Source organism: Phaseolus vulgaris, chromosome 1 (assembly GCF_000499845.2).
Source record: "Phaseolus vulgaris cultivar G19833 chromosome 1, P. vulgaris v2.0, whole genome shotgun sequence".
Lineage (NCBI taxonomy): Eukaryota > Viridiplantae > Streptophyta > Magnoliopsida > Fabales > Fabaceae > Phaseolus > Phaseolus vulgaris.
This window is the reverse complement of record NC_023759.2, coordinates 27,527,633-27,543,156: the sequence shown is the minus strand read 5'-3', so window position 1 is coordinate 27,543,156 and position 15,524 is coordinate 27,527,633. Positions and strand designations below refer to the sequence as shown.

Genomic DNA, 15,524 nt, shown 5'->3' with positions numbered 1-15,524 from the left:
AACCGGACGGAACAGCCGTGAACCAGCGTCTCGTGTGCTTGTTCTTCCGCTGGCGGCGGCAGGGCGGCGGTCGTGGCGGGTTCCGCGACATAATCCTTCAAAAACCCAGTTCTCACCAGCTCGTCTAGCTGGTAACCCAGCGACAGGCAGTTATCAATGTGGTGACCGAAAGCCTCGTGGAACTCACACCAAGAGTCTTTCCGAGGCCCTAACACCTTATCAGACTTCGCCGGTCGCCTCAATCTCTTAGCTATATTAGGCATGGCGATCAGGTCCTTCAATTCCACCACAAAATTGTATCTCGCCGGCCTCGCCCTCTCTCTGGCCGGGCGATCGCCTCCTGCTGGACCCCGGGGCTGGGGCTTTTTGGCTTCGTAGCGGCGTCTCCCCTCTGGTTTCTTTCTTCCCGTCGTGGTCTCATTGACCCTGACGGGCTGAGTTCGCGTCGGTCCTCTCGAGCGTGAGGGCACGACGCTGGTGCGCTTCTCACACACCTCTCCCTCAGAAGCGATATGTTCCACCGCCCGACGGCGTATTTCAGCGAAAGTCCTAGGGCGGTTGCGAATGATGGATTCGCCAAAAGGGCCGGGGCATACACCTTTCACGAACGCGTACACAATCATGGGCTCCTCTGACGTACCAACCTTTACTACCTAGGCCCCGAAGCGGTTGATGTATTCCTTTAGGGTCTCCCCTTGATATTGTTTCACATCAAACAGATCGTAGGAAACCGACGGCGGGGCCTTGTTTGCTAGGTATTGTTCCCTGAACAACCGCGACAGTTGTCGGAAGGAGGTGATATGGCCATCCGGGAGGCTGATGAACCAATCCATAGCCATCCCCGTCAGGGTGCTCATAAAGAGCTTGCACTTGGCAGCGTCGGAGCCGCCTACCAGGACCATCTGTGTGTGAAATGCAGAGATATGCGCCTCAGGATCCTCCATCCCGGTGAAGATCACCTTGGGCCCTGCGAACGTGCTGGGGATCATTGCATCTAGAATCTCCTACGAGAAGGGAGTGGAAAACTCCCTTGGTGGGGAGAGGTTCTCCATCTCGTCATGTTCGCGTTGCCCCCAATTATTCCGCAAACCCCGACGCAACTCCTCATTTATGCGATGGAGCTCTTCGTTCCTCACATGCGAGGCTTCGAGATCCACTTGCATGCGTTTCTGTTCCAACTTCGACTCCGCCATATCATCTAGCAGCCCCCGCATTATCTCCAGGACCTGCTGCATGGACAGTTCTTCTGGCGCAGCGCGTGCGGTAGCTTGTCTAGTGGTGGCCATTCTTTACTGTTTTCTCGATCGTTATCGTGACCTGATAGATCTTTTCAAACATGCGATGGGACCAATGTTTTATATCGGCCCCACAGTGGGCGCCAAATGTTCCGTCCGGTTGACCTGGGACGTCTTCGTGCACAACCTCAACCGTCAGCTAGGGACTCCTTCCCACTGGTTACCTGTGGATTCCTGCAAAGAAGGACAAAAGGGCGCCCTAGCGGCCGTTTGCACTCCGACGCTCAAGTCAGCCAGCAAGAAACACCAAAAAACTATGCACCTTCGTATCGGAGCACCGCGTATGGCACTTTGGAGGTGGTAAAAAGGAAACTGTGTCTAGTGTATATTTTCTCGTTCTGGCAAAGATCTTTCCCCAGTCCCTTGTCCGTAACCTCAAGGCTCGAGCAAGCAACTAGAGAGTTTCTAGAAAATTTGCCAAAAGTTCGAACCCCGTTCCCAACATTTCAGGCGCTATTTAAACTACCCTAGCATTTAAAGCGCCTTTAATCATAAAACGTAGCGCATTTAATTAGCGCATTTAATTATAAAACGTAGCGCATTTAAGACGTTAAAAACGCTTGGGAGCCTTTATAGTACCTTAAACGCTCGAAACGGAAACTGTATTAAATGACTTTAATTACCTGGTACCTGGCTAAATGGCGTTTCTATTCTGACCTGGCTGCTGCACACGTGGAGGGCCTCACAGCGCCATGACCCCATCTGGGGGCGTTTCTTCGTGTGAGTCCTCCTGCTTGGGAGTGCTACTGCGCAAGGGGTGACTTTTTGGGTGCCAACTCATGCCCCCAATCATCTAGTCACTCACTTTGAGGGCGTATCTGCCTTCCTCTCGTACCCTGCACCTGGCTACCCTGGGTGTGACCCTCCTCTTGAGTCGTATCTGTCCCAAAGGCGTATCTGGGGCGGCATGGGTACTTCACGAGTCAAGCTGCCCTACACTAGTGCTATCACTATGGCCTTGAAGCCACCTTTCTCTTCTCTTTATCACTACCCCGGATTATCGGGACCTGAGGCCTTCCCACGGCGTCGCTCCCTCCATGGTCTTTCCTACCCATGGGTATCGGGGAACCACACTGTGATTGCCTTGCCCTAGTGATATTTGATCTTGGCGATGCCCTGGTTGGGCGACGCCTCCACCTAGGCGACACCTTGCCTTGGCGACGCTTCCTCTTGGCGACGCTGGCACTTGGCGTCTCTTCACCTAAGCGACGCCTTACGTTGACTTTGACTCCAGACGTTGACTTTGACCTTGACTTTGTCAACGCCCGGATACGGGACGGTACATGGCTCTTGAAGATAGTCCTTCAAGAAACCGCTTTTCACCAGTTCATGTAGTTGATACACCAAGGCCAAACAATTACGTATGTAGTAACCATTTGCTGGTGAAATTCACACCAAGCGTTCTTGTTGGGCCCCATCTTCTTATCGGTCTTTGTCGGTACCTTCAGTCTTGCCGCTATGTTTGGGATAGCAATCAACTCATTGAGCTCCACTCAGAAATTATGTTTTGGGGGAGGACCCCTTCGTGCGCATGCCCCGGCCTGGGCCCATTCATAGGGTTTTTCCGCCCCCTTTTTCACTGTGGTCGCTTCGTGAACCCTCATAGGCTGAGGCCGAGCGGCTACTCGAGGTTGGACAGGACCGACGAAACCTTGCTTATGCGTTACTCGATCATCTGCGGCAATGTGTGCTAACGCTCGGCGTCGAATCTCAATGAATGTTTTCGGGTAGAACCTTAACAGTGATTCACTGAAAGGCCCAGGTAGCATTCCCTTAACAAAGGCATGTACTATCATGGCCTCATCAGTGGGCTTCAATCTCACCACTTGGATCCTGAACCTGTTCAGGTAGTCCTTCATGGACTCCCCCTGGTACTGTTCGACATCAAAATCATCATAAGAAGGTCGGACGGGGGCCTTGTTCACAAGGTACTGTTCCCTGAACAGTGTAGCAAACTGGTCGAAGTTGGTGATGTGTCCATCGGGAAGGCTAACGAACCATTCTAACACCGCGCCTGACAGTGTGCTCATAAGCATCTTGTAGTACACGACGTCAGATCCTCCAATGAGCATCATCTGGGTGTGGAACGCTGTGATATGGGCCTCTGGGTCCTCTACTTCTGTGAAGGAGACTTTCGGGCCCAGAGACGTTGTTGGTAACGTCGTATTCATGATCGCTCGTGAGAATGGAATGGGACGTGCCCTAACTGGTACTGATGGTGCATGTTCGTCCGCTGCGCGCTCCCCTACCTGTTGTTGATCCCTACGCAGATCCTCGTTGGCTCTGCGCAATTATGCGTTGTCCGCTCGTGATGCCGCCACTTCTGCTTGGAGGGCACACATCGTATCCAATATTTGTTGTGTGGTAACGTTGTCTCCTCTGGAGGGTACCCTTCCTGTGGATCCAGCGGCTGCTTGCCTTGTACTTCTCATATTGCTGGTAAAAACTCCTAACGTGATTGCGAGTGGGACCTTGATTTAACGGGCCCCACGGTGGGCGTCAAATGTTCCTGCCGGTTGACTTGCTCCGCCGGTTGGCTCAAACCGCTGCTACAACCCTTCGATCTTGCCTGAGAATCGTACCTTCTTGGTTAAGAAACCTCCCACTTGTATAAGACAAAGGGGCGCCCTAGCGGCCGTTTGCACTCCGACGCTCAAGTCAGTATTAGGGCAAAGAAACACCAAGAGTGTATATTAGCTTCAGTCTTGAAAACTACGTACCTTACTAGGGTTTTAGCACCCTTAATATAGGCTGAAACTAGGGTTTACCTTTGCGTCGCTGCCCTTGACTAGGGTTCCTTGGAGAATGTCCTTGCGCCGCTATTCATAAAATCCTAGCATATCTGGCACATGAACTTCCCTTAACTGGAGTGCAACAAATGACAGAGTGGCGCTTGGGTACCAACTTGTGCATCTAGTCTCTAGCGCCATCTACTTCGTGGGTTCCTAAGTATTCACGTGCCATGCATGCAGCTTGTTCTGGAAACCCTAATCCTAATGGGCATTAATGCCTCCTAGGATTATCCACACGTGTTGCGCCTTCATGGTCATATACACCACGTGCATGGGTCCCTCGTGACTTAGGCTTCCCACATATCTCATGTCTTTAACTGTTAACTTGTCATGGCTGTTAGGCCCACCTTACGTGGCCTTCTACAACGTCCAGACGATTGATGTCCAATCTTCCCCCTCTACTGGCGAGGTCTGATATCGATCTCCAACATCGGGCTTAGAATACCAATGTTCAAAGACTAACCAATCCCCTGGTGGGTACGTCTGGGGTCTACCTCATGGCCCCCCTTCCATCACCAAGCATCGGTGCGTGATGTCTGAGGTGAATCTCTAGGTCGATGACCGAGGTCTGGTCGGGACACAGTTCGAAATATCAATGATGGGAGAACTTTCTTTCTTCCTTGGACTACAAGTTAAACAATCGAAAGAGGGTATCTTTGTATGTCAATCCAAGTACTGCAAAGACATTCTTAAGAAGTTTGAGATGGAAGCATGTAAAGCTGCAGCAACGCCTATGTCAACAAATTGTTATTTAGGTGCTGATAAAGTTGTTAGCATATATGGCCTTAAACAATAGGGGGTGAATTGTTTATAAGAAATTTTTGAAAACTTTTCAAGGTTTCATGAAATTCTGTGTAGAAATCCAGAAGAGGAATTAAGTTAGCCAAGAACATAAACTGTTTTATAGCAAAACACAGAAAAGCAATCGGTTGTTTATACTAGTTAAAACTTAAACAACTTAAAAACATAATTTAAAGGAGTTCAGAGAAAGAGAAATGCACACAAACAGTTTATACTAGTTCACAATTACAGCAAGAGCTACATCCAGTTCCTATAAACCACTGGGTAACCTACTAAGCAATCAAACCATATTACAAAACACCACACACCAAAGTAGTGACCTTGAACCCCTCAAGAAACATACTACCTTTGGCAAACCACACCAAGAGTATTGATCTTGAACACCTCAAGAACACACAACACTGCTTGGCAATACAACAACAGAAATACAGAAGATTGAGAAAGGATTACACCTAATCAAAGTACAATCTGAAAAGAATACAATAGCAATCCTATTACACTATCACTAGAAAATCCAAAGCTTGATGTGAATCTTGAAAAACTTGAGATCAAATATGTCAAATTGAATTTCAACTATGTCACTCTTGATCAACAGAAGCTGGACCAGAGGTTGATCAAACCATGTTCAGGGGTTTAATAGGTTCTCTTCTATATCTAACTGCAAGAAGAACATATATAATGTTTGTTGTCTGCCTTTGTGCGAGATTTCAATCTTGTCCTAAGGAATCACATCTCAAAGCTGCGAAGAGGATCTTGAAGTATCTGAAAGGCACAATATCCATAGGTTTATGGTATCCCTCACATTCTCCTATTCATTTGGTAGGATATTCTGACTCTGATTTTGTAGGTTGCAAATTAGACAAGAAAAGTACGAGTGGAACATGTCATCTACTTAGATCTAGATTCATCTCATGGCACAATAAAAAGCAAGCACGTGTAGCTTTATCAACAGCTGAAGCTGAATATATTGATGTCGGAAGCTGTTGTGCACAAATCTTATGGATCAAGCAACAACTTGAAGACTTTGGATTAAAGATTAACAAAGTTCCTCTACTATGCGACAACACAAGTGCCATCAACATGACAAAGAATCAAGTTCAACACTCAAGGACAAAGCATATTAAAATAAGGCATCACTTCATCCGTGATCATATCAACAATGGAGATTATGAAATCAAGTTTATTTCAATAGAAAGTCAGCTTGCTGACATCTTCACCAAACCTTTATCAAAGGACAGGTTCTACTCTCTAAAAAATGAATTGGGAATAATTGATATGCATGCCTTATCTTAAATTGTTTTTCATCCTACAAAGTGTCTATTTGATGAGACAAATAGAGGATGAAGTTTGGTTTTCCATCGTTGCATATGCTTATTTAAGTGTATATATGCCTTTGTTATATCCAATCCACTTCCATTTTTCCTTTTTATGATTGTATTTTGATATCTTCAATCTTGTGTATGATTTCATCCACTAAAGTCTCCTCCCCTGTAGACCATTGCCTTCTCCATTTAAAATACTAAGCTTATTGATCAACATTCCAATCTATTGTTGATACGACCCAAGTCCACAAGAAGATGACCAAGGATGCCAACTATGAAGGTTCATCTCAACAATCAAGGGAATACCTCATCAGTAGGAGGAATGGACAAGGGCCAGAGCACCTCAAGTTCTTCCTGCTAGTCTTCTTAAATGAGTAGGAGATGTTGTAAATAAGTTGGCTCAATTGTAGGGATCCAAATAGTATAGTAAGCATAGAGTAGGTTTAAATAGCATAATTAGGAGGTGAAGACATAAGAATGGGCCCATAAGAAGTACATTAGGTTAGAAAGGAAACCTAGTTTCTAGAATATGTGTGATGGTGCGGTTTTGACCAAAGTCAAGACCTAAAACCGTACCACATTTGCTTTTGCCCTTATATCCTTTAAGCTTGCTCTCCAAGGCTCCTAAATCTATAAGTAGGGAGGCCTACCTCATGTATTGATATGTTGAATGAAAAGTAAAGTTACTATACACAAATTGTGTTAGAATTGTGAGTGAGTGAATCTCCTCCTAAACTGATCTTATCTTGTGAGTGTTGTGAGCTCTCAAGTGGCGGCATCTACACTTATCTTGGATTAAATTCACCATCCAAGTGGTGTGCTACATTCACAATTCCATGTCTCCTAAGTTTCTTTTCAACTCATCTTTTTCCATTCCTTTACCATTCTTATTTTCAATTCCAAAATATGTCTTGTTCTTGTTTTTGCTCATTTTAATTCATTTCGGTCCATGTATTGCTCACCTTGTGTTTGTTAAAATTCCGCACCTATTTTTGGCATTCATCTTCACCATTAATTGTGTTTTTCCTTTGGTCTTATGGAAATGAACCTTCACATCTACTTAACACTTGTTAAGTTAATGTCCAGTGGGAATTTTCCTTAGGTTTTTCACATATAATTGTCCTAAAATCTAAATCTAAGTAAAGTGTCACCAAACAAATGAACAATCCTAAAATCAACTCACATCATATGTGAACAAAATCATTATCCATGTTTATATAATTAGTTTGCAATATAAAATTTTAATTGAAATTGTTCCAAATGGGTTCAACACCCATACTTCAAATCATTATACTTTAGTTGACTGAGTACACTTGTCAAGAGAAATCAACAACAATGTCGTGATCTGTGTTTTGGGAGACAAATTATTTGTATTTGAGATCAATTTGTATCTTAGAAATATAGGGTCTTTAGATTTGGCTAGACCTATAATCCTTTTAGTGTCTGTATATTTTATGAGTTTTGCTTAAGTTATCTTAAATTTAAATTTGTATAAGGTTAACACCACTCATATACATTATATTTATGCTACTGATCAAAATAAATAAATCTTAACATATAAATCTTAAATAAATCTTAACATATAAATCTTAACATAGAGAAGAAGGATTTTCTGGTTGAAATCATCCTAAAATAAAATTTAAAAGATCTATTTGTGTTTAAGGATATAAGAGCCTTAAACCAAATATAATGCATAAATTGAAAATTAAAAAAATACAAGGGATTGATTTTCACCACAACTAGGAAATTACACTTAAAAAAATTGGATTAAATCAATGGTTTTACATTTAACCCAATAGAAAGTTACCTTAAAAAATATTTTAAAAAAAAAAGTAATTAGCATTTGTAATTCAAATATTTCGAAGAGACATTTACTTAGTCTGGTTTTGGCATACTTATCCCTTAATATGGAGACTCAACAAACTACATTATGGAATACTCTATTCCATTTTAAACTAAACTAAGAAATTACAAATAGCTAATTGAATTTTTGACATGAAGTCTGAACTTCTACATTCATATGCTAGAATACTAACAGATACAATCATTCCTTGAAATCAAGCATTTTGTTTAGTGCAGTAAGATAAGCCTCTACACTGGAAACAACAACATCTACTCCTTTTCCAATCCCACTATAAAAAGAAAAAATTTGAAATATTAGATGTGCATGTGGGGAGTTAGCAAGAAAATGATATACTAAACAATCAAATTTTGATTAACAATACCTAAATGTGGGATAAACAATGTTTCCAGTAGAAGTAGATGAGTGTGCATTCTCTTTACGAATTACAACATGTATAGTTGCAATTGCATCAGTGCCTCCTCTGATTGTATTTAGTGAGTACTCGTGTACTTTCACAGCTTCCTGCATTAAATATTAAATATTCTAAAGATTCCATAGAAATATATTTACTGATAAAAAAAACTTAATTAGAATATCAATATTCATGTGATTGCAAGAAATGTTCTTTTTATACATAAAAACAAATCTTTGCATAACTTGGTTAGATACTTCAAAAAAAAAATGAAATTAAAAACATTGACCTTCCAAGAACTTCCATGTAGGATGATATAAACATAATTCACACTATTTTTTACATAACTTTCTAGCCTATATAATCTTTTGGAAAAGAGAAAGTTCATAAAAATATTTGATTGCATACCAATAGATTTCAAAGTAGAAAAGAATAAATGCTTATATGTAGTAAGAGACTTAATAAAAAGGAAAATAAAAAGAAAAAGTTGGAACTTGTTAAAGTTGATATACCTTGACAATGAGATCGACAGCCTTGAGAGCTGAATCCACTGGTCCTTTTCCAACGGAACAAGCAACGTGTGTGGTACCGTCAATTCTAACAAGTTCAATAGTTGTTGATGAAAAATTCATAGTTCCACAAGTCACCTACGTTGATGATAGATATTCATTATTTTTTCTTCTTTTTCTGTTTTGTATTATTGTATCAAACATGTATACAGTTTAAAATTAATCTCATTCCAATTTACCTCCAACCCACCAAGCTTCCAAATAGGTTCTACATCACAAACTTTATCTGATACCAATGCTTTAAGGTCAACATCAGTAACTCTCTAAGAAAATAAATATATTTGAGTCACACATTAGTTCAAGATGATCTGGATTCTTAAGACAAAAAAAATTGAGTAAATATAATTAATATTGACCAAATTAATTATTTGATATAATATTATTAACTATATATTATATTCAGAAATGATAAAGAAAAAAGAAAAGTAAATTATTAACCCTTTTTTTCTCAGCCATTGAGAAATGATAAAGAAAAAAGAAAAGTAAACTATTAACCTTTTTTTTCTCAGCCATTGCTTTGAAGTTTTGAAATACACTCTCAACTTCATCCTTCTTGAGTTCATAACCAAGCTGAAAAGGAAGAAAAAGGTCATGAAACAGAAAAATGGTCCTTTTCCCTTTGAGTATAGAACAAATAGTTGCATACCTCTTTAAGTCGTTTTTTCAAAGCTTGGCGTCCACTAATAGATGTGGAAGTGTAAACGAAGGAAAAAAATAAGTTATAATTTGATTATATGAAATTTAAGATAAAAGCTAATTGATCAATTATTACTAAACTACAAATAAAAATAATAAACCATAAAAACTGATACCGCATTGAAACAAGAGTTTTATAGACAAAAGGTCAGAAAATGGGATAAAAGAGTGTGAGAAAATGGCATACCTTAGCTTCCCTAGTACCATAGTAGCTTCATTGGACCTTTCATAACCAATATCTTCAGGAGAAAGTATTTCATACGTGCCTCTATGCTTTAACAATCCATCCTACAAACGAGAAATCAAAATAGAGAAAAACAAAAACAATACAATAGAAAAAAAAGTTTAAGAGTAATCAAATGTATGTTTTAAGGTAATAACAAATAGAATAGGCATTAACAAAATCAAACGCAGCAGGGTGGCATTTAAGTCCACTAACCTGATGAATGCCACTTTCATGGAGAAATGCATTATGACCTACAATAGCTTTGTGTGGCTGTAAATGCATACCAGAGCACTCTTCAACCTGTTGAAAAATATTTATAAATTTTGAACTTAACAAAGGTATCTTAAAGGAGGAAAATATTCCAAAAATGAATGAATAATGTAATAATATAAACCATCTTGCTGGTCTTCAGGATGTGCTTTGTATTAATTCCAGTGTATAAGCCACCTAAAACATGATCTCCCCTGCATCTTAGGGCCATCACAACCTTTAATAAAATTAAATAAAATTAGTTAAAGTATATTAAAAAGATTAAATTAAGTTACTGAGATCATTTACCAATAATAATAAAAAGACTACAAGAGTAAATAATTCTAAATGTGAAGGAACTAGTACGTCTATCTATATGCATAAACAAAATCATATTTTTTTATATTTCTAAGGAGATATGTTAAATAATAAAAGGGATAAAAGTAACACATAAATGTCTTAATGATTTTTAATTATGCAATAAAGTATAATGACATGTACAATTATCCCTATTTCAATAGTATAAAATGTTTATTAGAATGTATTTCAATAGTATAAAATGTTTATTAGAATGCATGGAGGGACTAAAAAAAAGTAAAGGTTAACATGCTACATTTTGCGAATGACACAATTTTTTTCTGCAAGGATATTACCCACAATGTGATGGTCATAAAATCTATGCTATGCTACTTTGAGTTGGCTTCAGTACTAAAATTCAATTTTTCAAAAAGCCGATTGGGAGGGGTGGACATAAGCCAACCCCAATTACGAATGTACGCGTCTATCCTTATTTGTGAGGTTATGAATGTTCCTTTCACATACCTGGGTATGGAGGTGGGCGGTAACCACCGAAGAACTAATTTCTGGGACAAAGTAATTGAAAAGTGTACCGCCCTGGTAGTCGGGAGTGATGACGTGGCATCCTGCTACAGTATAGGCGTGTTGGCAAGGCGCCAGGCTGGCAGAAGGAAAGGAGGTCGGGGGGGCTCGTGAAGCCGCCAGTTATTAAGCTGGCGTGTTCCGATCTCCAGCATATCAGAATAGGCGATCACCGGGTTAAAGATGAAGTCGCCAAATGTGAACTCAGGCGACCAAGCAGTTGGAGATCGCCAGAGAAGGCACATCGCCGAAGATGAAGGAGAAGCAAATTACGAAGGCGGCCGGCGAGACCACAGGGAAGGTGTATGAGGGCACCCTAACTCGCCAATTCCAGTAGAGATCGCACTCCCAAGTTAGCTATGCACTGGGCAGTACCATGCATAAATAACTTAGCCAAAATGAGAGTAGAAGCAGCGCCAAGTCAAGGAGGCTCCAAATGATGGCACGTGTACGACTGGATGCGAGCCACGTGTCCAGGTCTGTAACTGCCAGGAGAGAAAAAACAACCAGGTATATAAGAGTTCTCAACAAACTTTCTGAGGTACGCACGTTCAGTTTATACTCTTTACGCTTGCAAGTTATAGAGCTGACTGTGAGAGAGGATTTGCAAGGTTCTTGTTCTCTTAGTATTTGGTGATTCGGTCACTGACTTGGGCGTTGGAGTGCGATCGGCCGCAGCGGCGCCGCTTTGTTTCTTTGCAGGTTCTTGAGGTGGATCTCGAAGAGGAACGGAGGTGTGAAGCGGTGCGCACGTCGATCCATTGACGAGGCAGTTTCCAGCGTTCCGGTCAACAGGCAGGATCATCAGGCGCCCACCGTGGGGCCGTGTAAAACTTGCTCCCATCCACAGCGTGAGTTCTTGGAGGTTTTCGAAGTTTTCTGCGTGGTTGTGTGCTGGTGCAACCATTGTTCGCTGTTCGCTTGAGTTTCGTTCGGTGAATTCGCGTTTTATACCGTTCGTTTGGGTTTTCGATCGGTGGAGTGAGGTTTCCTGCTGTTTACACGTAATTTGTTTGGTGGGAGTTCGAGTTCTTTCGCTCGTTTGGTTGTCCGTGGGGAAGCGGTGGTTTCTGGTGAAGTTGTGGTTTCCTTTGAAGGTTTACGGTGTTCTTGAGTTTTCTTGCGCAGTTTCGCACAGTTTTCTCCGATTGATCGCTGACTCGATCGTGGTTGAAGTGTCGTTCGCTGCATTCTGTGATTCGCTGAGTTCATGAGAAAAATGAGAAGCAATCGTTCAAGTCCAGTTGCGCCCGTTGCTGCCGAAGGCGCCGCTGCCATGACCATGGCGCAGATGGCAGAGATGATGCGTTCGTTGCAGGCAACTGTGGAAGCCTCACGCGTAGAGCAGGCGAGAATGCATGAGGACCTGGTCGCCTCTCGCGCCAGGAACGAGGAGCTCAGCAAGGTGACTGAGGAGCTGCGTCAAGCTCTTCAGGAGCAGCAAGGGCGTTCTTCTGCTGAAGAGGTGGCGCCGTCGACGCCACCTCGCGGTTTCCCTATGCCTTTTGATCAGGCGATTACTGACACACCTATTCCCACGAGCGTGGTTCCGGTCAAGGCTGTCTTTACCGGCGTGGAGGATCCAGAGGCTCATCTAACCACGTTCCATACGCAGATGATGCTGTCGGGAGGGTCAGACGCCGTCTACTGCAAGATGTTCGTGAGTACGCTCCAGGGAACGGCGATGGAGTGGTTTGTGAGCCTGCCTAACGGCCACATAACCAATTTTCAACAGTTCTCGAAGATTTTTGTCGAGCAGTACATCGTGAATAAGGCACCGCCCAGGGTGTCCTATGATATGTTTGATATAAGGCAGTACCAGGGAGAGTCCCTCAGAGATTACCTGAATCGCTTTGGAGCGCAGATGGTCAGATCGCCGGCCAAGGATGAAGAAATGCTGGTCTATGCCTTCAAGAAGGGCGTGCTGCCAGGACCATTCTGCGAGGCCTTGATCAGGGCTCACCCCGCGACGTTTGCTGAAGTCAGGCGACTTGCGGTGGCTCACATCGCTGACGAGAGTGAAGTCACCGAGAAGAGAGGAAGCGTGGTTCCCGCCAGGCCACGCGCCCAGACCAGGATCCAGCCGCAGAGGGTGCTGGAAACAGCGGCGGCGGCCAGGAAGGACCAGAGGACTCGCCATCCTTACGATAGGAGGAACAAGGGAAGGAGCTAGGGGCGCCAGCAACCAGCACGCCGGGAATACAATCGCCCGCCTAAGCACAAGTTTGTCATGGGACTAGCGGATCTAATCGCCATTCCTAACATATCTGCTAGGTTGAAAGCGCTTGAGAAGGTGGGCGACAAGGTGCTGAGGTCAAAGCCGGATGCCTGGTGTGAGTTTCACCAAGGTTTTGGCCACACTTTGGACTCGTGTTTGTCCTTGGGATATCAGCTCGACGATCTGGTTAAGAGCGGGTTCCTAAATGACTATCTGCTGGACAGGAGGACGGGGGGAGCGTCGAGTTCCCAGCCAGCTGGTGGAGAAGCCCAGCAACACGAGATGCCTATCCACAGGGAGATCCACACCATTGCAGGGGGCTTCTCAGGTGGTGGATGCACCGCATCGAAGAGGAAGAAGTACGCGCGATCGGTGATGACAGTGGATATGTTTGAAGATCACTCGCCGGAAGTGGACATTACGTTCACCAAGCAGGATCTTCGGGACGTTGTGCCTCATGACAACGATCCCATAGTCATTTCGTTGGTTACGGCGGGAAGGAAGGTCCACAAAGTTCTGGTGGACCAAGGAAGCTCGGCAGACGTGATGTTCTGGCCGACTTTCACGCAGCTGGAGTTGCCCCTTGACCAGCTAAGGCCCTATGGAGGGTGCCTATATGGGTTCGCTGGTGACCAGGTGGAGGTCAGGGGGTACATTGAGCTGAGAACCACGTTTACAGATGAGGCTGGGTCAAGGACGGAGAAAATCAAGTACCTCATCGTAAACGCTCCTTCAGCATACAACATCCTGTTGGGAAGGCCCACGCTTAACAGGATAGGCGCCATCCCGTCGACTCGGCACATGAAGGTAAAGTTGTCGTCCATGGAGGGGGTGGTGATCACGATCAAGTCTGATCAGAAAGAAGCGAAAAAGTGCTATGAGAATAGCCTGAAAAACAAGAGGTCGGTGAGTTATGTCACAACCACTCCACCTCCCGGTGTGAAGCCCAGATCGACGGTAACAGAGGAGGCCGCCGGAAGAGATGTGGAGATGGTGGACGCTGAGCTGGGGGGAGAGGAATGCTGGTCTGGAGGAGGAAGAGGCGCGGAATCGCCCTGAGGAAGCAAGGGAGCAGGGAATCGCCAGGGCGGTGATCGCCAGAGAATCCAGGCCAAAACCTGTCGAGCAATGGCTCGAAAAGGAGATCGGAGGAAAGATCTTCAAGCTGGGAAGATCTCTGGTGGTCGAGCTCCAGGACCAGATCGCCAAGGTGATTGAGCGGCATCTGGACGCGTTTGCATGGTCCGCTTCGGACATGCCCGGGATTGATCCCGACTTCTTGTGCCATCATCTGGCGATGGACAATTTGGTGAGACCAGTGCGACAAAGGAGAAGAAAGTTCAACGAGGAGAGGAGACAGGCGATCAGGGAAGAAACACAGAAACTCCTCGCTGCAGGCCACATCAGGGAAGTCCAGTACCCTGAATGGCTGGCAAATGTCGTGCTGGTGAAGAAGAGTAACGGGAAATGGCGCATGTGCGTCGACTTCACCGACCTGAACAAAGCTTGCCCAAAGGATTCGTATCCTTTGCCAAGCATAGATGCCCTGGTCGATAGTGCTGCAGGGTGTAAGTTGCTGAGTTTCCTGGATGCCTTCTCGGGATATAATCAGATCAAGATGCATCCCATGGATGAAGAGAAGACAGCCTTCATGACGGAGAGATCGTGCTATTGCTATAAGGTGATGCCGTTTGGGCTGAAGAACGCGGGGGCCACATACCAGAGGCTGATGGATCGAGTACTTGCACCAATGCTGGGAAGGAACGTGCAAGCGTACGTCGATGACATGGTCGTGACCTCGCTGGAAAAAAGCAAGCATGTTGCAGACTTGGAAGAATTGTTCACGACGATCGCCAAGTTCAGGTTAAAGCTCAATCCGGAGAAATGCATTTTCGGCGTGGAGGCTGGAAAGTTTTTGGGTTTCCTCTTGACTGAAAGAGGAATAGAAGCCAACCCAGACAAGTGTGCCGCCATCTTGGCGATGAGGAGCCCAGCTACGGTGAAAGAAGTCCAGCAGCTAATAGGTCGGATGGCAGCCCTATCTCGCTTCGTGTCAGCTAGCGGAGAAAAGGGGCATCCCTATTTTCAGTGTCTGCGGCGCAATAATAAGTTTGTTTGGACGAAAGAGTGCGAGGAAGCTTTCGTCAAGCTGAAGGAGTATCTGGCGAGCCCGCCGGTTCTATGCAAACCGCTGGTGGGAATCCCTCTCAGGTTGTATTTTG

At 44.1% G+C, this 15,524-nt stretch overlaps 1 protein-coding gene across 1 annotated transcript in view; it reads right to left on the bottom strand.

The window, feature by feature from the left end:
• Nucleotides 1–8,136: 8,136 nt before the first annotated feature.
• Nucleotides 8,137–15,524, bottom strand: part of LOC137813832 (probable 2-isopropylmalate synthase) — a 44,700-nt gene continuing 37,312 nt past the window's right edge. Inside the window, exons 4-12 of the mRNA XM_068616273.1 lie at nt 10,351–10,443; nt 10,170–10,256; nt 9,918–10,018; nt 9,681–9,714; nt 9,530–9,604; nt 9,214–9,297; nt 8,978–9,112; nt 8,436–8,575; nt 8,137–8,342 (exon numbers count right to left, since the gene is read on the bottom strand). Coding sequence (XP_068472374.1) covers nt 8,255–8,342; nt 8,436–8,575; nt 8,978–9,112; nt 9,214–9,297; nt 9,530–9,604; nt 9,681–9,714; nt 9,918–10,018; nt 10,170–10,256; nt 10,351–10,443 — 837 coding nt within the window. The 3' untranslated portion in view covers nt 8,137–8,254. The remainder of the gene's footprint in view (nt 8,343–8,435; nt 8,576–8,977; nt 9,113–9,213; nt 9,298–9,529; nt 9,605–9,680; nt 9,715–9,917; nt 10,019–10,169; nt 10,257–10,350; nt 10,444–15,524) is intronic.